This window comes from Myxine glutinosa, chromosome 10 (assembly GCF_964187855.1).
Source record: "Myxine glutinosa chromosome 10, kmMyxGlut1.1, whole genome shotgun sequence".
NCBI lineage: Eukaryota > Metazoa > Chordata > Myxini > Myxiniformes > Myxinidae > Myxine > Myxine glutinosa.
The window spans coordinates 124,580,265-124,602,390 of NC_136270.1; the positions used below are offsets into that span (position 1 = coordinate 124,580,265).

General features: G+C 44.8%; 1 protein-coding gene across 1 annotated transcript; it reads left to right on the top strand.

Moving 5' to 3' along the window:
* The first annotated feature begins 1,287 nt into the window (after positions 1-1,287).
* Positions 1,288-2,774, top strand: LOC144893931 (uncharacterized). The gene is made up of 2 exons (XM_078785157.1): positions 1,288-1,427; positions 1,566-2,774. The coding sequence occupies exons 1-2, from the start codon at positions 1,305-1,307 to the stop codon at positions 2,412-2,414; spliced, it is 972 nt and encodes a 323-aa protein (XP_078641283.1). The 5' UTR covers positions 1,288-1,304; the 3' UTR covers positions 2,415-2,774.
* The last annotated feature ends 19,352 nt before the right edge of the window (positions 2,775-22,126 follow it).

The window sequence follows — 22,126 nt, forward strand, 5'->3', positions numbered from 1 at the left end:
TGAGAAAGTTGAGACCAAAGATGCTCATCGCAATACTGAGAGGCCTACAACCTTCCCATCCTTTAAAAACAAAGAAAATGCATGGGAGCAAATCGAAACACGGGCTGAGAAAATGGGTCTCTATCGACTCCATCGAAAGGTGAAAAACAAAGACCTCTTTGCATGTGAGGCCAAACACCATCCGTCATGTTTTAAAGCTTTCCGCACAGCATTCTACAACTATGAGCGTGCGATTCACAGAGCCGAAGCACCAAAGGAGCAGGCTTGCATGTCAGCCGCCCATGAAAAGGCATTCAACTCAGTACTGGAACACATTCAAACCCAGGTCATCCAGCAGAATAAAGTTCTACAGCTTTCTTCCTTGCGCTTGCTCTATGTCGAGGAACTGAAACTGAATGGATATGAGAACTCAAATTATCGGTCAGAGAAACTACTGAAACGCCTACAGAATGACCCAATCAAGGAGCATATCCACTTCACGAAGGTTGATCATGACAAATGTGATGTCATTTCTTTCTGGCTTGTGCACAGCTCAAACATAACAGTTTCCAATGCTCTCGCACGAGCATTCACACTCGGAAGCACAAACAAGAACCAAAATGTTGCCCTCCAACTTCGCCAGGGTATTCTACAGGCTTTCAGAGAGTGTAAAGACCAACCATGGCCACCAACAGCTGAAGACATGAAGCTCAATCCTGAAGACATCCTACCTCCAGACCTTGTCCGCTTTCTCAGCGTGCTAATGACTGGCAAGGAGGGCATCGAGACAGAAAAGGTGAAGCGTCTGGTCTTCTCCATTGGACAAGATCTGTGCCGTGCAGTGTCAGATGGAAAATGGAAGTTACCAAAGCACATTCTCCTCTGTGTGACTGTAAGGCACCTGTTCCGAAGCAAACAGCTCACCACAATACTACACAGGCTTGGACACTCTGAGAGCTACGATTTCGCCTTGGAGTTGGAAACTGCTCTCGCCAAGGTCCTGGATGAAGTCTCAACTTATCGTACACCACAAATTGTGACAGGAGAGGGCAACCTTGTATTCCACTGTGAGTGGGACAACTTGAATAAAACCACTACCAGTGTGCACGGCAGCAACATTGTAAACAGTGCTGGAGGAATCATGGTGCAGGAGGTCAAGCCCGGGTTCGAGAGCAGCAAGGACCGAATGCTACCTACCATCAATAGGTCACAACAGCGTAGCCTGAAGGTCGACACACCAAAAACTCTCCCACCCTTGCACTTTACTCGCGTTGGCCCGAAGTTCCCTGAAGTTGTTCCTTGCAAATGACGACAACAAAAAGCAGATGTGCCAGCTTCTTCTGAAAGTGTGGAGTGGACAAGAGGCAGCTACCAGGCTGGAGAGAACAGAGATGGCTGTGCTGATCGTGGAGGGGAAGGCCCACCAACTTGCCTCAACGAATGGCAAGGTAAAATTGAAAGCCCTTCGTGAATGGCGATTCAATTTGTAATTTTTCCTGAAAAAAAGGTGATTACCTGTGATGTTTGTCTAGATCTGAAACTGGCAGTGACTGGTGATTGAAATGCGGTGCCTTTTTGTGTTTCAGGTCGAGGTACGTGAACTCCCCACGATCTACAGCAACCAGGAAGAGACTGATACCAGGGTGGTTCTGTACCTCCATCATGCTGCTACCATCGGATACAAGAACGCTGTAGTCAGAACACCGGACACAGACATCCTCCTGATCCTGCTCCACCATGCCCACAACATCAAGCTGACGGTGTACCTGGATACAGGGTCAGGGAAGCATCGCCAACTTGTCAACGTCTCTGAGCTGGCAGAATCCCTGGGAGAGGACTACTGTGCCACTCTCCTGGGGTACTATGTGTTCAGCGGAGAAGACTGCACCAGTGCCTTCAAAGGGAAGGGAAAAGTCGGGCCCTTGAAAAAGCTGGAGAAGAATCCCAGGTTTCACAGGGCATTCGGTGAACTGGGTGACAACTGGGATGCCAACCCTGAGGTGGAGAGGCAGTTAGAAAAATTCACCTGTGTGATGTACGGCCAGAGTCGCGAGTCATCAGTGGACATTGTCCGTGCCAAGCTGCTACGAAAAATGGTGGGAGAGGACAAGACCCTCACATCCAAGTCCAAGGTTGATCTGGCTCGCCTTCCTCCATGCCAGTCTGCCCTGAAGCCGCACATCCAGCGTGTGAACCACCGCGTAGCATTGTACAAAAGAGCCGATCAACCTATCATCGAAAAGCCAAAACCTTATGAGGAGCAAGGATGGATAAGGACTGATGAAGGACTGTTGAAACCAATGTGGTCCAGTGGTCCCATCCTACCAACCTCACTGGTGGATCTTCTGAACACAGGAGAGCACGAAGAGGAGGAGGAAGAGGAAGGAGAAGAAGAGTTTGACTCTGACGATTTCGATGAAAATGATGATGACTGACTCAGTGTAGAATCACTAATGCTAATGATGTTTATCTAAAACAAGCAAGAGAAGAGTGGTCACATTGAGTGCTAGGACTATTTTGACAGTTGTAATATTTAGAAAAATAAAACTTTGTGTTAACGTCTGTGTAGACGGACCTTAATATGAGTCTATTATTTCGTAAAACTGTGATTATTTTGTAAATAAAGCACTAATTAGCATACTAGTATACCATAGACACATGTAATCATGTTATGAATAGTTCTATCATGATCTATGCCCTTCAAAACATGGGTCTAGACACCTTCATTTTTCAATTATCTGCAATATTGGCTGAGATATGTCAAAAATCGTTTTTTTGATAATGGCAGCAGTAATTTGCATAAAAATGGTATGTGGGACATTTTTTCAGCTTGGGGCCATAGCTAGTCATTTTCTACACATTTTTTCCAATCTAGAAACACTGATTAGAAGTATATCTCCGGGGGGTGCAGGGGGACCTAGTCTTCCTACTAGACTAAAAGACATCTTTTTCGGGCGTAGCTCCGCCGACAATGGGCGCAATACGCCCACTCTCGGCAGGACACAACTAGTAGTCAGGTTCACTTTGTCAATAAATTATATTTCGTTCAAAACCATGGTAGATTAGCAAACCTATACATTTTTGGAAAGGTTATAGCATAAGGAAACTAAAAATCAATGTTTACATTTGGAGAGATACCTGTATGGTGGCCATTTTGGATTTTCAAAATGGCCACTGTAAAATACATATTTTGTTCTATTTCTGCCTCCAATTACCCTAAAAACTTTAAAAAATATACTAAACCTATATTTTCAGGGACAAGGAATCCAATGAAAGTATCAAATTAGTGCTATGGGGAATGGTAAGACACGAATCAAAGGTTTTGAATTGCAAAATACTGTCTTTATATTCGCGATAAGTTGCATAATCAAATACATGTTATCATTTTGTACAGGCAGTTAATAACATCAAAATGTGTCACAATAATTCATATCACCAAACATACACAGGCAGTCAGCAAAATCATACATACACATGCAGTCAGTATAACTTCACATCTACACAGGCAGTCAATGACAAAATATACACAGGCAGTCAATGGCATCAAACATACACGATTACAGAATATGCCATTTAGAGTTCCTCATCACTGTCCTGTGTGTCGTATCCGACAATATAGTCCGCATCGTTTTCACAGTCCGTTCCACACAAGCAAAGGTCGGTCAAATTGATTGGCAAATCGAATTGGTCGAATGGTCGATCGAAACGATTGGTGGAATGGTCGAATGGTCGAATTGGTCGAATCGAATTGATCGATTGGTCGAATCGAATTGGTCGGAATTGGCAAATGTAAACATTGATTTTCAGATTTTCCATGTAATAACGTTTCCAAAAATGTATAGGTTTGCTAATCTACCATGATTTTGAACGAAAAAACAGAGTGAACCTGACTATAGATCATGATATCAACCTCCCACCCAAGTTTCATCAAGATCGGATGATATCATCGGGTAGTTATGCTGCGGACAGACAGACACACAGACAGACACACACCCATGACGAATATAGTGGTCACTCTGTTTGATAACTCGTGAAACAATTATGATGGCAAGCCGATTTCGCTCCACTATTCCTTGCAAATGAACCACATTGAGGTCTTTTGAACTCGGAGCAATGCTGGATTGTTCGGAGCAATGGTGGATCATTCGGAGCAATGGTGGATCATTCGGAGCAATGGTGGATCATTCGGAACAATGGTGGATCATTCGGAGCAATGGTGGATCATTCGGAGCAATGGTGGATCATTCGGAGCGATGGAGGAGCATTCAGAGCAATGGCAGCTACGGATCAGTAAAGTCAGATTCAGATGGACAATCAATCAGAGCTGCAGATCTGTAGTCGGTTGATCCTTCAGGACAATGTCACCCAGCTCATGACTAAGATACAGTGTGTTTTGTATTTTGTTATAACTTTTTATTTGACAACAGAATGACATAAACTGGCTTAATATAGTGTGTACAAAATAAAAGAAAAACTTTTCATTCAAACACAAATTGTGGAAAAACTTTTTTAGTCAAAAAAATGTTAATTAATGCGACAAAGTTGCGGCATATTACAAATATCTAGTCCTTTGTTTTACCCTGTACATCGAGGGTGTGCCAAAAAAAAAAGAGGACACGTTTGAAAGGTAAATGTATTTTATTTTATTATACTGTGTTAACATTTGTTTGTACAGTACAATGCACACATTGGAATTTTTTCAGAACACACTGTTTTTTTTAATTATGTCAGTTAAATGGACACCTTTTCAGGTAACACGTTCCAATGTTCTGCTTCCTTCACACAAAAAAGTCTAACGGAATGACATGAATTTCACTTGTAATGTTTTATTTAGTTAATCGAGTGTGTGTGGCCTCCTTATGTACACGCCGTCTTTTAGGCTCGTTTTAAATATCCCCACAGGAAATAATCAGAAGGGATGAGACCGGGAGATCCAGAAGGCCGATTCAAATCTCCGAATCTGGAGATCCCCTTTCCAGGAAAATGCCCTCGGAACAGTTCCACGCATCGTCTTGTGGTGTGGCACGTAGCCCCCATCTTGTTTCACGGAAGTTTGCCACACATCTGTTTATTAATTTTCTTGATGGTTCATCACAAATTTGGAAACGTCTTCTGAATTCTCTTCATGCCAAAATTGCGGAACATTGTTGCGGTTATGGCAAAACCCCAACCATTCAGAGACACGTATGATTTTCCCCAGACAGATATTTCTTTCCTTTGTACAGTACTTGGATTTCCTAGCCATTGTTTCGATGAATTTTGGAGGATCATGCGTAGTGAGTTTAGCGTGTTTCATTTCCTGAGTAATGTCCCCCGACATTCCAACTTTTAGTCCAACAATCCATCTTTAAATCCCTCCTTAATTCCTCCATATATCAAACCATCTTTCCACCCTTCTTTAACTTTATCTACCCATCCATAGCTGGTCCCTCGCCCTATAGCTTCCAAACAGGAACCCCTCACGATACTGCCGTCTTTGCTTTTCAAACCCCATAACCCCCATCGGAAGCTTCCCTCATTTCATCGTTCATTCCTCCATCTCAAGCCCCTCCCTTTTTTGGATACTAAGTCGAGGCTCGTGTAAGAGCTAACACATAGAGCATATAATAAAGGGAGCAGGAGAGAGGGAATCACCAGTAGAGAACAGGGACATCGGGAGATCTGTGAAAGGGAGAGGGCTGGGGTGGGGTACATGGGATAAAACAAATGGACATTATACAAGGACTTTCAGGAAAGAAGATGGAATTTGAAAAAGGTGGATTTCGGGTGTATTAACGAGGGTAGAAACTATCAAGGCTTTGGATGGGGGGAGATAAGAGATGGTGGTGAACAGCTGTTTTGAAGACATGTAGGGAGGAGAGGGATTGAAGAGATTGTGGGATTTTGTTCCAAAGGTGGGAAAAAAGAGGAATAAAAGAGTGAAGGTGAGCAGTGAGTCTTGATCTTGGCAGTTTCACCAGAAGAGGGTTGCTGGCAGAGCTTGTGCGTCCTGAAGGAATATTTGAGTGACAGAGCTGGAAGGCCGGAGAGGAGTCGGTAGAAGACAGAAACCTCACCAACATGTCTGCTGTGAGCGAGTGAAAGGCCCCTCAGAATCGGCTTCATCGCTGCAGATACCAATGATTCTGAAAGCTTTGGTTTCTACAGCGTGAGCTTGGTGTGAGGCAGGAGCACCTGCCCAAAGGTGAGAGCAGTACTCCATCAAGCTGCAGATGAAAACTTTGTATGTGGTGAGCAGCTCAGTCGAAGTAGAAAGAACTACGTAAGTTGCCTTAATGATGTTAGGCCAAAGCCCAAGAAATGTAAGATTTTGCAAATATATTTTCTTCAGAATGTCCCAACAAAATTAAACATCGTCATTGATAACATCTCTTTGCAAAGAGTTCAATCGTTCACTCTCCTTGGTGTTGTAATCTAATCTGATCTGAAGTGGAATAGTCAAATCCAGTGGATGATATCTCGTGCTGCTCGACGACTCTTTGATCTTTGTACTTTGAAGAAATTCCATGTGAGTGCCCACGATCTTGTTGAAATATACAAAGTGTACATTCGCCCTTTGCTGGAGTTTGGTGTGCCCGTGTGGGGTTCTGGCATCACAAGGGCTCAGAGTGATGAGATTGAACGACTCCAGAAGTGTGCGCTCTGTTTTATTGCATAACCATCTATTCAGTCCTATGCGCAACAACTTTGTCATTTTGGTAAACAGTTGTTGAGCGAATGCAAGAATGAGCTTCTCTTGCGTTTTGGACTTTGTTTTCTAAAATGTGATCGTCACCGTGACATTCTTCCTCCTACCCGACAATCTGTGTCTTGATATAATATGCAACTCAGGAATGCTCAACATCGTGACCTACCTCGGTGTAGGATTCAAAGATACAATAATTCAACAATTCCTTTTTTGACTGAAATGCTTAATTCTGTTATGTAGATGCATAAAATCAATTACATGCATAATATTGTCATGTGTCTGCCCTGTAGTGAACACTGCAGGGCGACACGGATGACCAAACGAGCTTTAACTCCAAGGCGTTCAATCCAATGATGACGGTATTCGTTACATGTGAGGGAAAGGAGAATGACGAACTTACCTGGATGGCTTCCACCTGACGTCTTTGAACCTGCAACAATTAACTCAAACCAACACAAAATTCAAATGCAACAATAAAAGGGTTAAATAAAAAATAATGCAGGACAATGAAAAGGTAACACTAAATTCCTAAATTGAGGGACCCTCCTTACAGACTTAATTACAGACAAAGGGGAAAAATAACTGGAAAATAAATGTTATTTATTGTGGGCACTTAGCTCTGAGCTGCTCTTGAACCTCGTCAGGAATCGCCCCGGTTCGTCACAGGCCGATACGTCCTTGCACGGAAACCGCAGGCTGCACTGCCTTCGGGTGGGAACTAGGCCTCACTGCACGTTCCGCTCACTCCTGGCTCCGTGTGCAAGGGCGAACAGGCCGTGCCTGCTCGGTCGCTCCAGCCGCGCTCGTCCTCACGATCTCGTTCACGAACACCGACATGCCAAGGAAAAGAAAATGCGGCCATGCCTTCAATCCGAACCCCCCGCAAGAAAATGTTCACGTGCTCGTCAATGAATTCCCTTCATGCAGGAGTGCTATGAACTCCGACCGCTCGCTGTGAAATCCCGCAGCAGAGTGGGATATCAAATCGTGACCGTTCATCAGCAAAGCCAGAAGATGCGAGGAAGTCAAGAACCTCGACCGTTCTCTATCCAAGTCCGGACCCAAGAGACAAAATGTCCACCCTCCAATTCCTTTGTACTCAAGGCTCTGACATCATCCTATGACGTCTGCGTGTCCTCTCCTATCAGCCAGTGCCATCTCCTCACTCTTCATGTCCTGACCAATCACTGCTCTTTGGGGCGTGGCCTCCCAGACCTGCCTGCTTGTGTTGCGATGTCGCGGCTAGCAGTGCCAGCGGCAGTGTTCAATGGCTTGTTCTGGTCGCTTTTATTTAGTGCTATAAATGCGCGATTTCTGTCTAGGTGTGTGTGCTGCTGGTGTCTTAAGGAACAGAGGAAAAATAACAGAGGCCATTACATACAGGGGATTAATTACCCATAATCCCTAACTAATTAACATAACCCCACCCCTCGTGATGGGAGCAAAGATACACTCTTCCACAACATATGGTCTACCGGATCCCTACTTATGATACATGGGGTTTTTTCTTCTTCGTGTTTTCTTTTCTTTTCTTCTTCGTGCACACTACCTATACAATTCTACCTGGACTGAGGTATTGCCTATCCTCCACAAACGTAACAATATCTATTTGTTGTTCTTCTTAAGTTTTCTGTTATTTTTGGTTATTTTGTTGATAGAATTTGTTATATTTTTTATTGTTCTTTGATTTATATGTATGTTTGTTTATTTATTTTACTTATTTTGAAACGTCTATATATATTATATACGTATATATAAAATAAAGTTTTTGTTTGTTTGTCTGCACGCGCTAATCTCCTGAACAGTGAAAGATAGGAGGAAACCTCTGAAACAAAAAATGTCGGGACAAGCCCCGGGAAGGTTATAGGCTCGGTGGCTCGGCCGGTCGAGGCCCATTTCGCAATAAATCTTCTTCTTCTTTCAAAATTCTCTTGAAGTAAAACTTATGCACTTAATAGGAATATCTGACTGATTGCAACACATGCTTTCAAAATTCTCTCTCGCGGGGCCCGACAGAAGAAAGAACAAGGAATCGTTGAGCACTAACTCACACTGGGCTCGCGTCAGACCTATGTACAACAACAACAACAACATGCATTTTAAAGGCCATTTTCCCTGCTAGAGCGGGGGTTAGCCTTGCGGTCCCCATGACAATCTTCTCCATTTTGCCCTATTTTCTGCATCTCTCCTTGTTAACCCCCTTGCCCGCATTTCTTCTTCCACCATCTTTAGCCAAGTCTTTCTCGGTCTTCCCCGTCTTCTACTTCCTTCCACATTCAATTCCATCACTTCTCAACCAGTCACTTTCATCCTTCCTCAACACATGACCAAACCATCTCAACCTGTTCCTCTTCATGGCATCAATCACAGGCTCTATTCCCATCATCTTTCGCAATTCATCATTTGTCTTCCTCTCTCTCAACGATACTCAGCACATCTGTCGAACCATTCGCATTTCCACCCTTTCAAACCTTCGTTGCTGCTCTATGTTCATTACCCATGTCTCGCTCCCATAAATCATAACACTTCTCACACATGCAGCATACACCTTTCCCTTCAGCTTCAACGACACTCCCCTCATCATCAGCACGCTACTCAGTTCCCGAAACTTCTTCCATGCACATCTCATTCGAGCAACCGTTGCCGAGTCTGATCCACCTTCTCCATTCAGCATGTCTCCGAGGTAGCAAAATGTTTTCACACCTTCCAGCTTCACGCCGTCTCCAAGATCCAACTCAACATTTCCTCCATCTGCAGCTCCCTCCGTGCACACCTTACATTTGAATGTAGCTGCCACACTGGTTAATGACCCTCTCAGACCACTACATTTTTGATGAACCCACTCAGCGCACATTGTACACTGAATGGAGTTCACTCTGACATCCTTCCTACACACAGCACAGGGCCACTTCCCAGTTCTTTCCACCTCACCACATGCTTTACCACTTGCCATCACCTTCGTCTTTCCGATATTCACCTTCAGACCTTTTGTCTCCATACATTCCTTCCACGTGTTCATCTTTTCCTTCAGTCCATCCATACTTTCTGCAATCAACACCAGATCATCTGCATACAACAAATCCCACGGTAAACCCTCCTTTACGTTCTGAGCCAGCACCTCCATCACAGCTACAAATAGTAGTGGACTTAGTACCGACCCCTGATGCACTCCCACCTTCACCTCAAACTCACCACTGTTCCCGTCCTTCGTCCTTACAGCTGTGCGCGCTCTTTTGTACATTGCCATCACTACTCTGATCAACCATTCCTCCACTCTTAACTTCCTCAATGCCCATGTCAATACTTTGCGTGGAACCCGATCGAATGCTTTCTCCAGATCAACAAACCCAAGAAAACTATGAAAACTATGACCTATGTACAGAAGATTAAATTCATTCAAAAAGAACCCGGGCAACGCCGAGTGCATTCAGCTAGTAATATATATTTGATACATAATAGTAATTTTATACGATTATTATTTTTATATATTTGTAAGTTTTATGAAATTTTGTTTTATTATTGTAAACTTGACAAATGTCAGTCTTTGGACTGCCTTGTCCAGTGTTTAATGACTTCAATAAACCAAAATTAATGAATGAAAAAAAAATGGACTTTGCATGACAGAGGATGCCCAGTCGGCAACTGGCTTTGGAGGCCAGGTTGGAATTGTGTTTTTTCCAGGAAAGATCATGGCAGATAGTGAGACCCAAAAGCTTGAGTGACAGAACTTCTTCAGGAGGATTGTTCAGAAAGTAGATGGGAGGGTTGTCCAGACGGTCATTACGGAGAGACATAGTGAGAGTGTGAGATTTGTCAGGATTGAAAGACATGTTCCACTTGATTGACCAGTTTGTGATTTTGTCCAAGTCTGCAGAGAGTGAGGAGGCTGCAGACTGCCAATCTGAGGGTTGAGATATGGAGCGGCAGAGAGTGGTCATCAGCAAAGAGATAGAGAGGATTTTCCAGAGAGTCAGAGAGATCATTAATGAATACCAAAAAAAAGCACAGGGCCCAGAGCACTGCCTTGAGGAAGTCCAGCCTGGACAGGAAGGGGGAGATGAGAGAATTCCATTTAGAGCCACACGGTGACTACAACAGGAGAAGAAGTCCGCAAGCCATGTGTGGAGGTTTCCATGGATACCATAGGAGGAGAGTTTAGTGAGCAGAGCGGGGTGCCAGACCGTATTGAAGGCACGAGATATGTCAAGGGAGACGGCTCTGATTTCCTGTTTGGCATCGAGTACCTTGTTGAGGAACAAATTGGTGTACATAAACCAAGTCATGTGCACTCATTGGATATTTATAAAAATTGAATATCACTGAGAAAAATACTCATTCTGTTACAACAGCAATACATGGTAACCAACACACTCAGCACAAGGACCCTGGGCCGACACACGTATTCTCTCGGTCTTTTATTTTCCCAAACCCATCCAGATTTTTTTTAAAGGAATTTATTCAATCTCCTTACATCTTTAATATAAATTTTATTTTCTATTTTTATTTATCACTCTGTCAAACTAGATATCTTCGGACCTTATTTATTCAATATTTTGATTCACAAAGCCATAAACAAGTTTGTGGTGCACACACAAAATTGTTGCATGACATTTGTGAAGGATTTTTTTTTTCAAACACTTTACAATATTCACAATCTTATACTTGGTATTGGACAAGCAACAAATACCTCTCATTTCTAAGACCAAGCAACACACCATATCATGGGCCAATGTTCGACCCTCCTTCATACTGGTACGTATATTTCCTCTAAATATATTCACATATCTACAAAACATAGCAGACTGACCAGCCTCACCATTAAACTACCCACCACCCCAGTGTCTACCAGTCATGTGTACTTCAGGACCTCACCGTAAGTTTACTGTTGTGGAATTTTTAATAGCCTATTAGCCTTCGAATTGATTTGACAAGACTCAAGGGAATTAAATGTCCACATTTTGTCTCAGAAGACAATTAATGATTTAATGACACATAGTTATACTTGATTCACTTCCACAAAATGTATTTACAGAATACACTTCCATTTGAGTTACACATACACAAATAAAACGAAATCACTACGCTACATTCGACACAGATCAACACTACATTTAATACATCACAACTGAACCAAGGACTCCTCGAGGGTGCCATGAAATGGCTTTTTTATAGTCAGAGATCAAAGAGAGGGGTCAGGTAAGGTTCAAGAAAGATAACAAGCATTGCGTGAGTCTCCAATCCTCGGGTCAGCTGTTTTCTTTCTTCATCAAATGTAAACAAAGCCTCCTGCTCTTTTTCATAGCGTGCATGGAGACATCGGTTAAAGAGAAAAACAGGGTCGGAGAAAGTTCGAATCATTGAGGATTATTCATAATTCTTATAAGTTCTATGTATTAAATCTTTTTAATACATATGTGTATATAGGTGTCATATGAAAAGTTGTATCATATAAAAGTATACTATTTAAGCAATATCAGGCTAACAAAGGACTATATCTCTATTTATTAATCGAACTTACTTTGCTGCGTGGTTATAAAACGAGATCGGCATCACAGCTTGGGTTGAATGTCTGCCTCTAATGCGAGCCTATTGAATTGTTATATAGTTCATAGAATGCAGTTAACCCCGATTAATATATATATTCATTAAGTTTACGTATTTTCAATAGCAAAGTCGAGGCTCAGGTAAATCTACTTGATTTACACAAATTACGTACACAAATTAATTTTCTTCTTCTACAATCCTCCATCTGATCATATAATGATCACAAATATAGAAGCCAAATTAATTGTTTGAGTCACAGGTTGACTCCATTTTGAGGAACAATCGTTCAGTTTTTTAAAATTTGCTTCCACAAATAATTTATCTCCACCTACGGCATACACCATCCTGATGGAAAAGTTTGTTTGTTATTAGGCATCGTCTTGTATGTTGAATTCCTCCGTCGTTGACAGTTCAGTCTGTTGCGGAGCTCTTTTCATTCAAATGATCCTCTGCAGCAGGATGAACCCTGAAACTCTGTGCTCCTGTCATCAAGGAGTGACCCTTACAGGTCGCAATCTTCTCTGTATCTTGCAATGCACAATCTGCCACATTTCAGCAGCACACAAGCCATTGCACATTGAATCACCAATATGGTTCGTAGATGGGCAAGATGACAAAACGACGATGCACAACAGGCAGCATCACTGCCATTCTTGTAACAAGCATTAGCAGATCTCCACCAAGGCTGTCGTCCAGTTTCATCTGACCTGCCCTCTCAAGAAGAGAGTGTGAGGAGCTGCACAAATCCAGCTCAATCAGCAGAGTTGTGTGAGGTGAGGACCAAAGCTGGAGGTGCATCGATGAAGGCTCCAGGATCATGATGTCCAATTGATCCATGATGCACACCATAAACAGCCAGCAGAGCCATGAAGGCCCAGTGTCCAACCCGGTCCAGCAGTCCCATCCAGGACTCGTCCTCCTTTGGCAATCAGCAGAGTCGTGATGTCATGTTGGAACATCAGGCAGGAGCTGTAGTTTGACATGCCAATGGAAGAAAACTTTGGCAGTTGATGTGAGCTCCAAAAACATGTGTGTTCTGAAGCAGGTGGTCGCTTTCAGCCCACATATAACAATGTGGTTCAGGCAAATGGTAGTCTTAGGTGAACCACAATTTTCAATTTTCCAAAGGCAGGTGTCTTCCCATGTTTTGGAGGTGCATGCCATTTTAATTTCATCTTGAGCCAGCCAAATTTACTGACAATAATCTCCAGCAATTCTTCCAAAAGCCTCTTTTTTGATTAGCCTGTTTTCGACACACTGGATCGAGCAGAATCATTTTAAAAACATAGAATTAACACATTATAACTGACAATGTGATCAATATCCCGATTATGTCCTACCTTATAACAATTTACATTGGTTCACAAGTTCCCGAGAACATTTGAAGGATTTATATTTCATGTGTAACACCTGAACAAAACATTAAATCAGGGGTGTGTTTTTTTTTTGTTTGTTTTTTTAGCATAACCAAAGTACATATGAATGTATTCAATAAATGTTCAAAATTGTTTTTCTCTTTTTTCTTACAAAACAAAAAAATACCCAAAATTCTATCACCCAGAATCTCAAATATTATCATGTATTTCATCAACATTTGCCAGCAACAATCATGGGGTCCTCTCACCACAAGGTGAGAAGGAAATCAATCTTACTGTAACTTTTAAAGACTTCGTCTTCTTTCATCAACCTTACTTTCATATTTTACTTCCAAAAGATCTCATGTAATTCAGATGCTCAATTTTTCCCAAATCAAATAAAAAATCCAAAATTAACCATTTATGTATTTTTATCGTAATTATCACAGATTTCCTTTGTATCAATTCCCAACAAAACCCGTCTGTATATGTTTCACATTACTTTCAGCCCACAATTCCTTGAGATCATCCTTTCCTCCCTTTTTCTTTATTTTCTAACAAATAAAACAAAAAAATAATAATAATAGGCCTCAATTTTCCACCCTTAACAATTTTCTTTCACATTATTTTCATTATCTCACATTCATTTTTTACAAAATCTGTTGCCAAGATCTGTATTTTCCTCTTCTCCTTTTTACTAATAACAACCATTTTCTCTTGCCATGGAATAGTCCATTATTCATATAAATAATTATCATTACATAATTGAAGCATATCATCAAAAATATGGATGCGGATATGATGATTGGATGCTGTAGACTAAATAATGTCCAAATCTGGAGTGAAATCTGACAGAATTTACCACATCTAGCGATTGGTGAACGCTATTCAGGCTGCTTTTGCAAGCCATGGTGTTACAGTAGACAGACCTCCCTTTTTGTTTTATTCACAAGGCCGGGAAAGTTTTTGTTGTGTTTATAACAGCCATTTTTTAAAATGTGTTTGCTCTCAGTCGTTTACACATTATTTCATGCGTGAAATCGATCTGTTTTTAAAATTCCTCAGCCATTTCACCAAGAAGCAATCGGCTTGCTATCGCTTGCCAAGCCAGCCGTTCCTTATCACCCATTTCGCTGGAGTGCTTAAGTCGCTTGGTGAAGGCTCCACAAATGAAGTGAGAAATGCCTGTGTAGTTAATTAATTAGTGACAAGGCCGGGGAAGTTTGGGTGTGTTATAAGACCCTCTTTGAATATGATTAACGAGGTGAACCCACCACTTAGTGAACACTATTAGTATTCAGTCTGCTTTGCAAGCCATGGCGTTACAGTAAACGAGAGCTGCCTTTTTGTTTTCACGTTCCCATTTTTTCACTGACTAACATTTTTGTGCGATATAGTCACTCACTCCTCCCTCCTTCCTCGCTCCATCCTCCCTCCTCTTTCCACCTCCTCCCACTCCACTGCTCCCCTTTCCCTCCTCCCCTCCCTCCCCTCTCCCTGGCCCTTCCCCCCTCCCCTCCCTCCCCCTCCCCTCCCCTCCCTCCCCCTTCCCCCCTCCCCCTCCCTCCCCCTTCCCCCCTCCCCTCCTCCCCCTTCCCCCCTCCCCCTTCCCTCCCTCCCCCCTTCCCTCCTCGCCTCCCTCTCCCTTCCCTCCTCGCCTCCCTTCCCTCTCCCCTCCCTCCCCCTTCCCCCCTCCCCGTTCCCCCCTCCCCCCTCCCCGTTCCCCCCTCCCCTCCCTCCCCGTTCCCCCCTCCCCTCCCTCCCCGTTCCCCCCTCCCCTCCCTCCCTCCCCTCCCTCCCCCTTCCCCCCTCCCCTCCCCCTTCCCTCCTCCCCTCCCCCCATTCCCTCCTCGCCTCCCTCCCCCTTCCCCCCTCCCTCCCCCTTCCCTCCTCCCCTCCCCCCATTCCCTCCTCGCCTCCCTCCCCCTTCCCTCTCCCTCCTCCTGCTCCAGCCTCTCTTCCCCCTCTCCCTGCCTGCCTCCGCTTCCCCCACCCGCTCGCTTTATATTCCCGTCAAGAAGCGACTCATTGTGAATAGTTTACGTTTTGTATCCCGGAGTAGACCAGAAAATCACAATACAGAATCACGTTCAATCAAAATCATCCGTCCAAAACTTTTTGAGATATCCTGCTATGTTTAGTTTTTGGCCCCATCTGCCAATGGTGAAGAATCACTTGAAAAATTCCACGAGCTGGATCCAGATCCGGATCTTCACCAAAATTGAATCAATTCTTCCTTGTTGCACACACAACCTGTCCACCAAGTTTCGTCCAAATCCGTTCATAACCTTTTGAGATATCCTGCTACATGTTGGTTTATCATCTACATGTTGATATCCACAACTCTAACGGCTCCCATAGCCCACCTGCGGCCTCACCTGGCCGACATCCTAACAGTGGCGGAGTGCCCATTTAACTACACACACTAACAGGCCACACGCCCAGCCATTTCCACGTCACTAATTTTTTTTTTTTTTTTTTGTATACAAGATCGAGGCTCGTGAAAGAGCGAAGCACCCATCCAAACACCATTCTTCCACACGCACCACAGATGCCAATATCCAACCACAATTTACCTACTCCCTCTACCTAACTCTTAAACTACCCTCCCCGGGTATTCGTGATGGGGTCCATCCTCCCCATAAACACCTTCGCACCATCCACTCCACTCCACAGTTTCCACCATACTCACTACATACCATCCATTCCATACTCCATATATTCCATACTCCATGTATTCCACACAACCATTCTCCATACACCTGTTCACTTGCACACCTGTGCAATCACACCTGGTGCTTCCTGCACCCTCCTTCCTCCCAGGCGTCTTCATTCAATACAATGCAATGCTCAATCACAATTATTCACCCATGCACTACTCCGTACACTTTCAACATAAACACACGGCACCATTCACGAGCATTGCCTCATTTGCTCAACATGCTCACCGGCAAAGATTCGCACACACACGGCATCATCTGATATACCTGGTGCCCTTCTAACTTGGTGCTCCCCGTCTTCCCTTTAAACTAAGCACATACCACGTCATTAACAACCATTCTAACCTCTCTTCGTCCCCGACTACCTGTACAATGTCGCTACTTAACTCTCCTGTCACCTATGGTCATTTTTCTAGATCCCTATACAATATCCAAACCCTCCCTCAGCGAGCTTACACTGCCAAAACCCCATAACTAGTGCTCATGTGCCCCGGGGGATGTGAGGGATGGTGGATTTGCCATACCTCCACCTCGGGCATCTTCCACTATTAATTTTGCCATCAAATTCAAACCAATCAAAATTTGCCAATCTCTGCCAATCAGTTTACCAATCATCAATTTGCCAATCATTACTGCCAATCCTATTCACTATTCCAAAATTTTGAATCCACAACACTATTACCATCACGGTCCGCTATATCTGAGCCTCTCGGTACATCGTTACATTCTTAAAACTCGGCTTCGCAAAGCCGAGCAATGCATTCGGTTGGTTCGTCTACCTGCAGGTTGGGTCCGTCCGGCATTCACGATTCTGGGGAGGAGGCATGCTCGGGCCGAGGTTCCACGGCCCATCGCGGCGCGGAGCCTTGCGGTCTCCGGCCCGATGGCTCAATCTCGCCCCGGCCGGAACGCCGCAACCGCAAGGGGGCACCGCTCCGGTCCCTCCTACCTGCCCTTGAACTGGACCGGTCGCCTTGCCCGGCAAGGCCAGGACTCGACCGTGCGGGGCAGGGCCAGGCCCGGATCGTGCACGACGCTTCGAAGAGAAGCGACGCAGCACCGATCCGCGCCGAGCCTCGCATCCAACAAAGCGCACCGCGCACCGAGTGCTCGCGTCGGCTATCCGTCGCTCTAAACGCTGCCCCGGTCAACGTCGATGCCTCCCGGACATGCTCACACCACTCGTTCCGTTTATTGCTCATACATCCCATGCACTTCGTCAATTCCACCACCGTACTCCCTGTTACACACCACACCTCTCGCGCACCTTCTCCCGGTACGTACTCCGTACCACTCATGGGGGTGCACTCTTGCATACACCCACTCACGTGCTTCAATGGGCTCCCCCGCACCCGCGCCACAACCAACTCAGGTGTGCGTTCTCGCACACACTCGACCATTCCAGGTGTGCATTCTCGCACCCGCTCCACCACCAACTCACTCTCCGGGTCACTCTCACCCTCGCACGTACACTCCGTATCGCTCTCACTCTGTGTCACACTCCGTACACTCCGACGTGCATTCCCGCTCACACTCGGTTTTACTCCCACACTTTATAACACACTCACTTGCCGACACACACTTTTTCCTCACACGAGTGCCAGTTTCTCTCACACCACGCACCACGGACCTCCCACAAACGCCCGGGTGCCATGTCGACCCCAATCGCGCGACGATTCTTTTCGCGCCAAACACTCTGCCGAAAAACCTTTTCGCACCATACACAGCCCTTCTCATCTAGGGGATTCTTCTTCCTCCTCGCTCCGACACCTGCAAATCTTTATAAGGATTAGCAAGTACGGCATCAGGATGTGAACTTAGACTTTGTACAGTATCCATCACTTCCTTCAATTCCCGGGCTACCTCCGTCGTCTTTTCAATTTCAACTGTACCCATTATTTCTTTATTCACCTCGACGACTGCTGGCTTTATTAAAATTCCCTCTTCTACCTCAGCGGTCGCAGGCTTCCCCATACCCCGAGTCGCTCCAAATTTTGAGTGCGTTAAGCGCACTTCGGGTCCAAATCTCACTACCAGACACCAATTGTTACGGCCAATAGTACAATTGGTGTCCAAAATTTGGGCTAAATAAATTTAGTCCCAGGTTCCAGATCCCAACTCCTGCCTACCAATTGTTACGGAAACGGGGACGGCGCTCCCCTTGCCAAGGGGGGTTAACCTCTTGTCCTGTATACTGGCCGTCACCGATCCTGGGGGTATGACGTCACGCCCGGTCAGCGCTGGATAGGGTATTAGGCCTACCCGTCCTATGGCCGAAGTACCAGCGCCTCCCGGTACGCAAGGAAATACTCCCGCTCGTGCCGCAGCGTAATTGATTGGTTGCGCCGAGCGAAGCGAACTGCGGCGCGAGCCGTTAGCATTGACTAACCCGATTCATAAGCGTTGGCCAAAATCGTGCCACAGGTACTCAATGGGGGAAATCACAAAGACGATCGGATGTGGAAGAAGAAGCCAAAGAATGGAGGAACAGATATTTAATAACTACTATTTACACAATCAAAGAAACCAAAGGAGAAGGAAAGAAACGAAAGTAATTTACAGAAGAAGAGGAAGACACAGTGCAATCCTTAAAACAAGCTTAACTTATACCCAGGACAGAACAAACAAGACAAACTCACGTACACGAATGGATAGTATTGCAGGGGTGGATGGCTGGAAGGATGAGAAGGTGGGACCACAGGGCTGGAAGGATGCGGTTCCGGTCCGTGTAAACGGCAAGGCTCGAGGTGAGCGGCCGCCGACCCTCTGTAATCCGGTTCACACGGCGGCGTTGCTTCGCGGCAGCGCGTCCAAGCTGCGCGCGGCAGGAGCTTGTTTGAAACAGCAGGTCTCTCCTTCTCGCCACACCTCCTTGATGGTTCCAGAATCGGAAAAATGCCACAAGATGCCACAAAATAAAAATGTGCCTCCCTTCACAGAACTTCTCAGTGCGTACTCCTCACTCATCTCCCTAAGCAGTCCCTCCGCCACCTTTTTATTGCTTTTCCCGCGATCAAGCCGCGGGTTAAGAGGGCACGCCTACCGGGTCGCTCTCCGCAGTGCCGATTGGTGGGCACGGGCTCTTGCTGGCCCCGCCCATGATGACGAGGGGCGGGCCACGCCCTTCTTCTCCGATCTGACCACGCCGTAATGGAGGCAAATGCAGTTGGCAATAATGCAGTTGGAAATGGAGGCTTTGGGGAATTTGAAAAGGGGATCTATCTTATTTCATTTGATGCAACGCAAATGAACTAGTGGAAAAACAGAGCCTTATACTGACATATAATAATGAGATAACTATTGAGGGAAGCCTATTATTTGCTACGTGTGTGCGATGGACTAACAAAGGGGACGACCTTTGATCTTTTCAATTAATGGAGGTATTTACAAGGAATTATTACATTATTTACAGACGGTGATATTTACAAACAATTACCAACGTGCAGGATTCTCAAATCTGCAACAATATATACACAAATAATTAAGTTAAGCACCCCCCCCGTTTTTTTACAACCTCGCACATTACAAGTTTGTTGTCGTCAAAACAGTGTAATATACCCATGATATTGCTATATTTTCTGGAGAAGTGATATTATGGTCACATAAAAACATAACAATCATGCCGTTTTCAATATTTTATTCTGAATAATTTAAGGTGAAATTTTTTGGGAATTTTAGGCATATTTGCACCTCAATTTAAGTATGGAGCTATAGGTCCATCACGGACAGTGTGGATGACGTTTATGTTTTCTAACGTACAGTCATTGTTCTGAGAAGACCTCTAGCGATCTTTGCGTCAATAACGTGTGTAGGACCCACGTGATCGGATCACTGACTCAACCCTACGTCTCATAGACCCTGTAAGCCGTCGTATGCATTGCTGTGGCAGGTTGTTCCATTCCCGATGTAATGCACGTTCCAATTCATCCAGATTGGCTATTGGAGGGACCATCTTCGCAATTTGTCGTCCCAACATGTCCCAAACGTGCTCGAGGGGGTTCAGGTCAGGACTGTACGCAGGCCAGGGGATGGTTGTCACAGCACCTTGCTCCAGCAAGGCTCGGACGCGTCTCGCACGGTGAGGCCTGGCGTTGTCATCCATGAAGATGGGTCTGCTGGCGAGGGTGTGGTCATCGAAGTGCGGGATTACGGTGGTATTCAGGATTTCCTCGGCATATCGCTCTCCGTTGAGGTTACCTCGCACAGTTATCAGGTCCAACTTACAGTCATGGGAGAAGCATCCCCAGACCATAATCGAGCCACCACCAAAGGGTACCGTTGGTTGAATGTTTTTAGGTGCATACGCGGTGTTTTTGTGGCGCCACACCCGAACACGCCCATCTGTCACGTACAGCAAGAACCGGCTTTCATCCGACCAATGAACTCGCCTCCAAGACCGGATGTTCCATCCACGTCGCGCTAGGCACCATGCCAAACGCTCCCTCTGATGTCGTTCGAGTAGCCTTGGACGCTTGATCACTCGTCTTGACCTTAAACCGGCCGATTTCAGGCGGTTCCTCACGGTACGGTGACATAGCCTTCTGTTGGGCAGCCAGTTGTCCTTCAGGAAATGGCTCGAGGCGAAGGGATATCGTCGCACCAGTCTCAAAAGCGCTCTATCTTGGCGGACTGTTGTCACGCGAGGTCTTCCAGACCTTGGGCGGTCCTTCACCGCATCCGTTTCCTGGTGTTTCTGCACCAACCGACTGATCACCGAATGGTGGTAACCAAACGTTCGAGCTACAGCTTTTCTGGACATTCCGGACTCGATCATGCCTATTATCCGCCATCGTTCTCCGTCCGACAACCGTCTACGAGCCACCATTACGAGAAAATGACCATGTAACCCCCACACGAGCTCAGGCGTGACTTGCAATAACCCGTGATGATAGTGCATTTACAGAAAATCACGACCACGTGGATGATAACACGTGCTGCACGAGCGATGGGCGTCACAGATGAGTGCACTCATCTGCATTTCATCAATGGATAATTGCTAATGTCATACCAATCATTATTTGATCTCACATACCTTAGAATATATGCCAATGTATACATATACACAAAGAATATATATTAGGGGGTGCTTACCTTAATTCGTTGTGTAGGGGTGCTTAACTTAATTCTTTGTGTATATATACACAAAGAATTAAGTTAAGCACCCCTACACAACGAATTAAGGTAAGCACCCCCTAATATATATTCTTTGTGTATATGTATACATTGGCATATATTCTAAGGTATGTGAGATCAAATAATGATTGGTATGACATTAGTTATTGACGTTATTGACGTTATTGACGTCACTTACACGTTATTGACATTACACGTTATTGACGTTATTGACGTTATTGACGTTATTGACGTAAAGATCGCTAGAGGTCTTCTCAGAACAATGACTGTACGTTAGAAAACATAAACGTCATCCACACTGTCCGTGATGGACCTATAGCTCCATACTTAAATTGAGGTGCAAATATGCCTAAAATTCCCAAAAAAATTCACCTTAAATTATTCAGAATAAAATATTGAAAACGGCATGATTGTTATGTTTTTATGTGACCATAATATCACTTCTCCAGAAAATATAGCAATATCATGGGTATATTACACTGTTTTGACGACAACAAACTTGTAATGTGCGAGGTTGTAAAAAAACGGGGGGGGTGCTTAACTTAATTCTTTGTGTATATATATTTTCTTAATGCAGGTTTCCATCAGATGTACACCAAAAGAGATTGTGGGAAGTAGCCCTCAAGAGAGAAGGGTTCAAGGCAACCAAGTACAGCGTCCTCTGCAGTGACCATTTTGAGTCAGAGAATTTTGACCGGACGGGTCAA

Bases quoted from the DNA above. Each gene is read 5' to 3' on its own strand.
- LOC144893931 (XM_078785157.1), top strand. From the start codon at position 1,305: ATGTGCCAGCTTCTTCTGAAAGTGTGGAGTGGACAAGAGGCAGCTACC. The intron at 1,428-1,565 runs GTAAAATTGAAA...TTTGTGTTTCAG, and splicing joins TTGCCTCAACGAATGGCAAG to GTCGAGGTACGTGAACTCCC.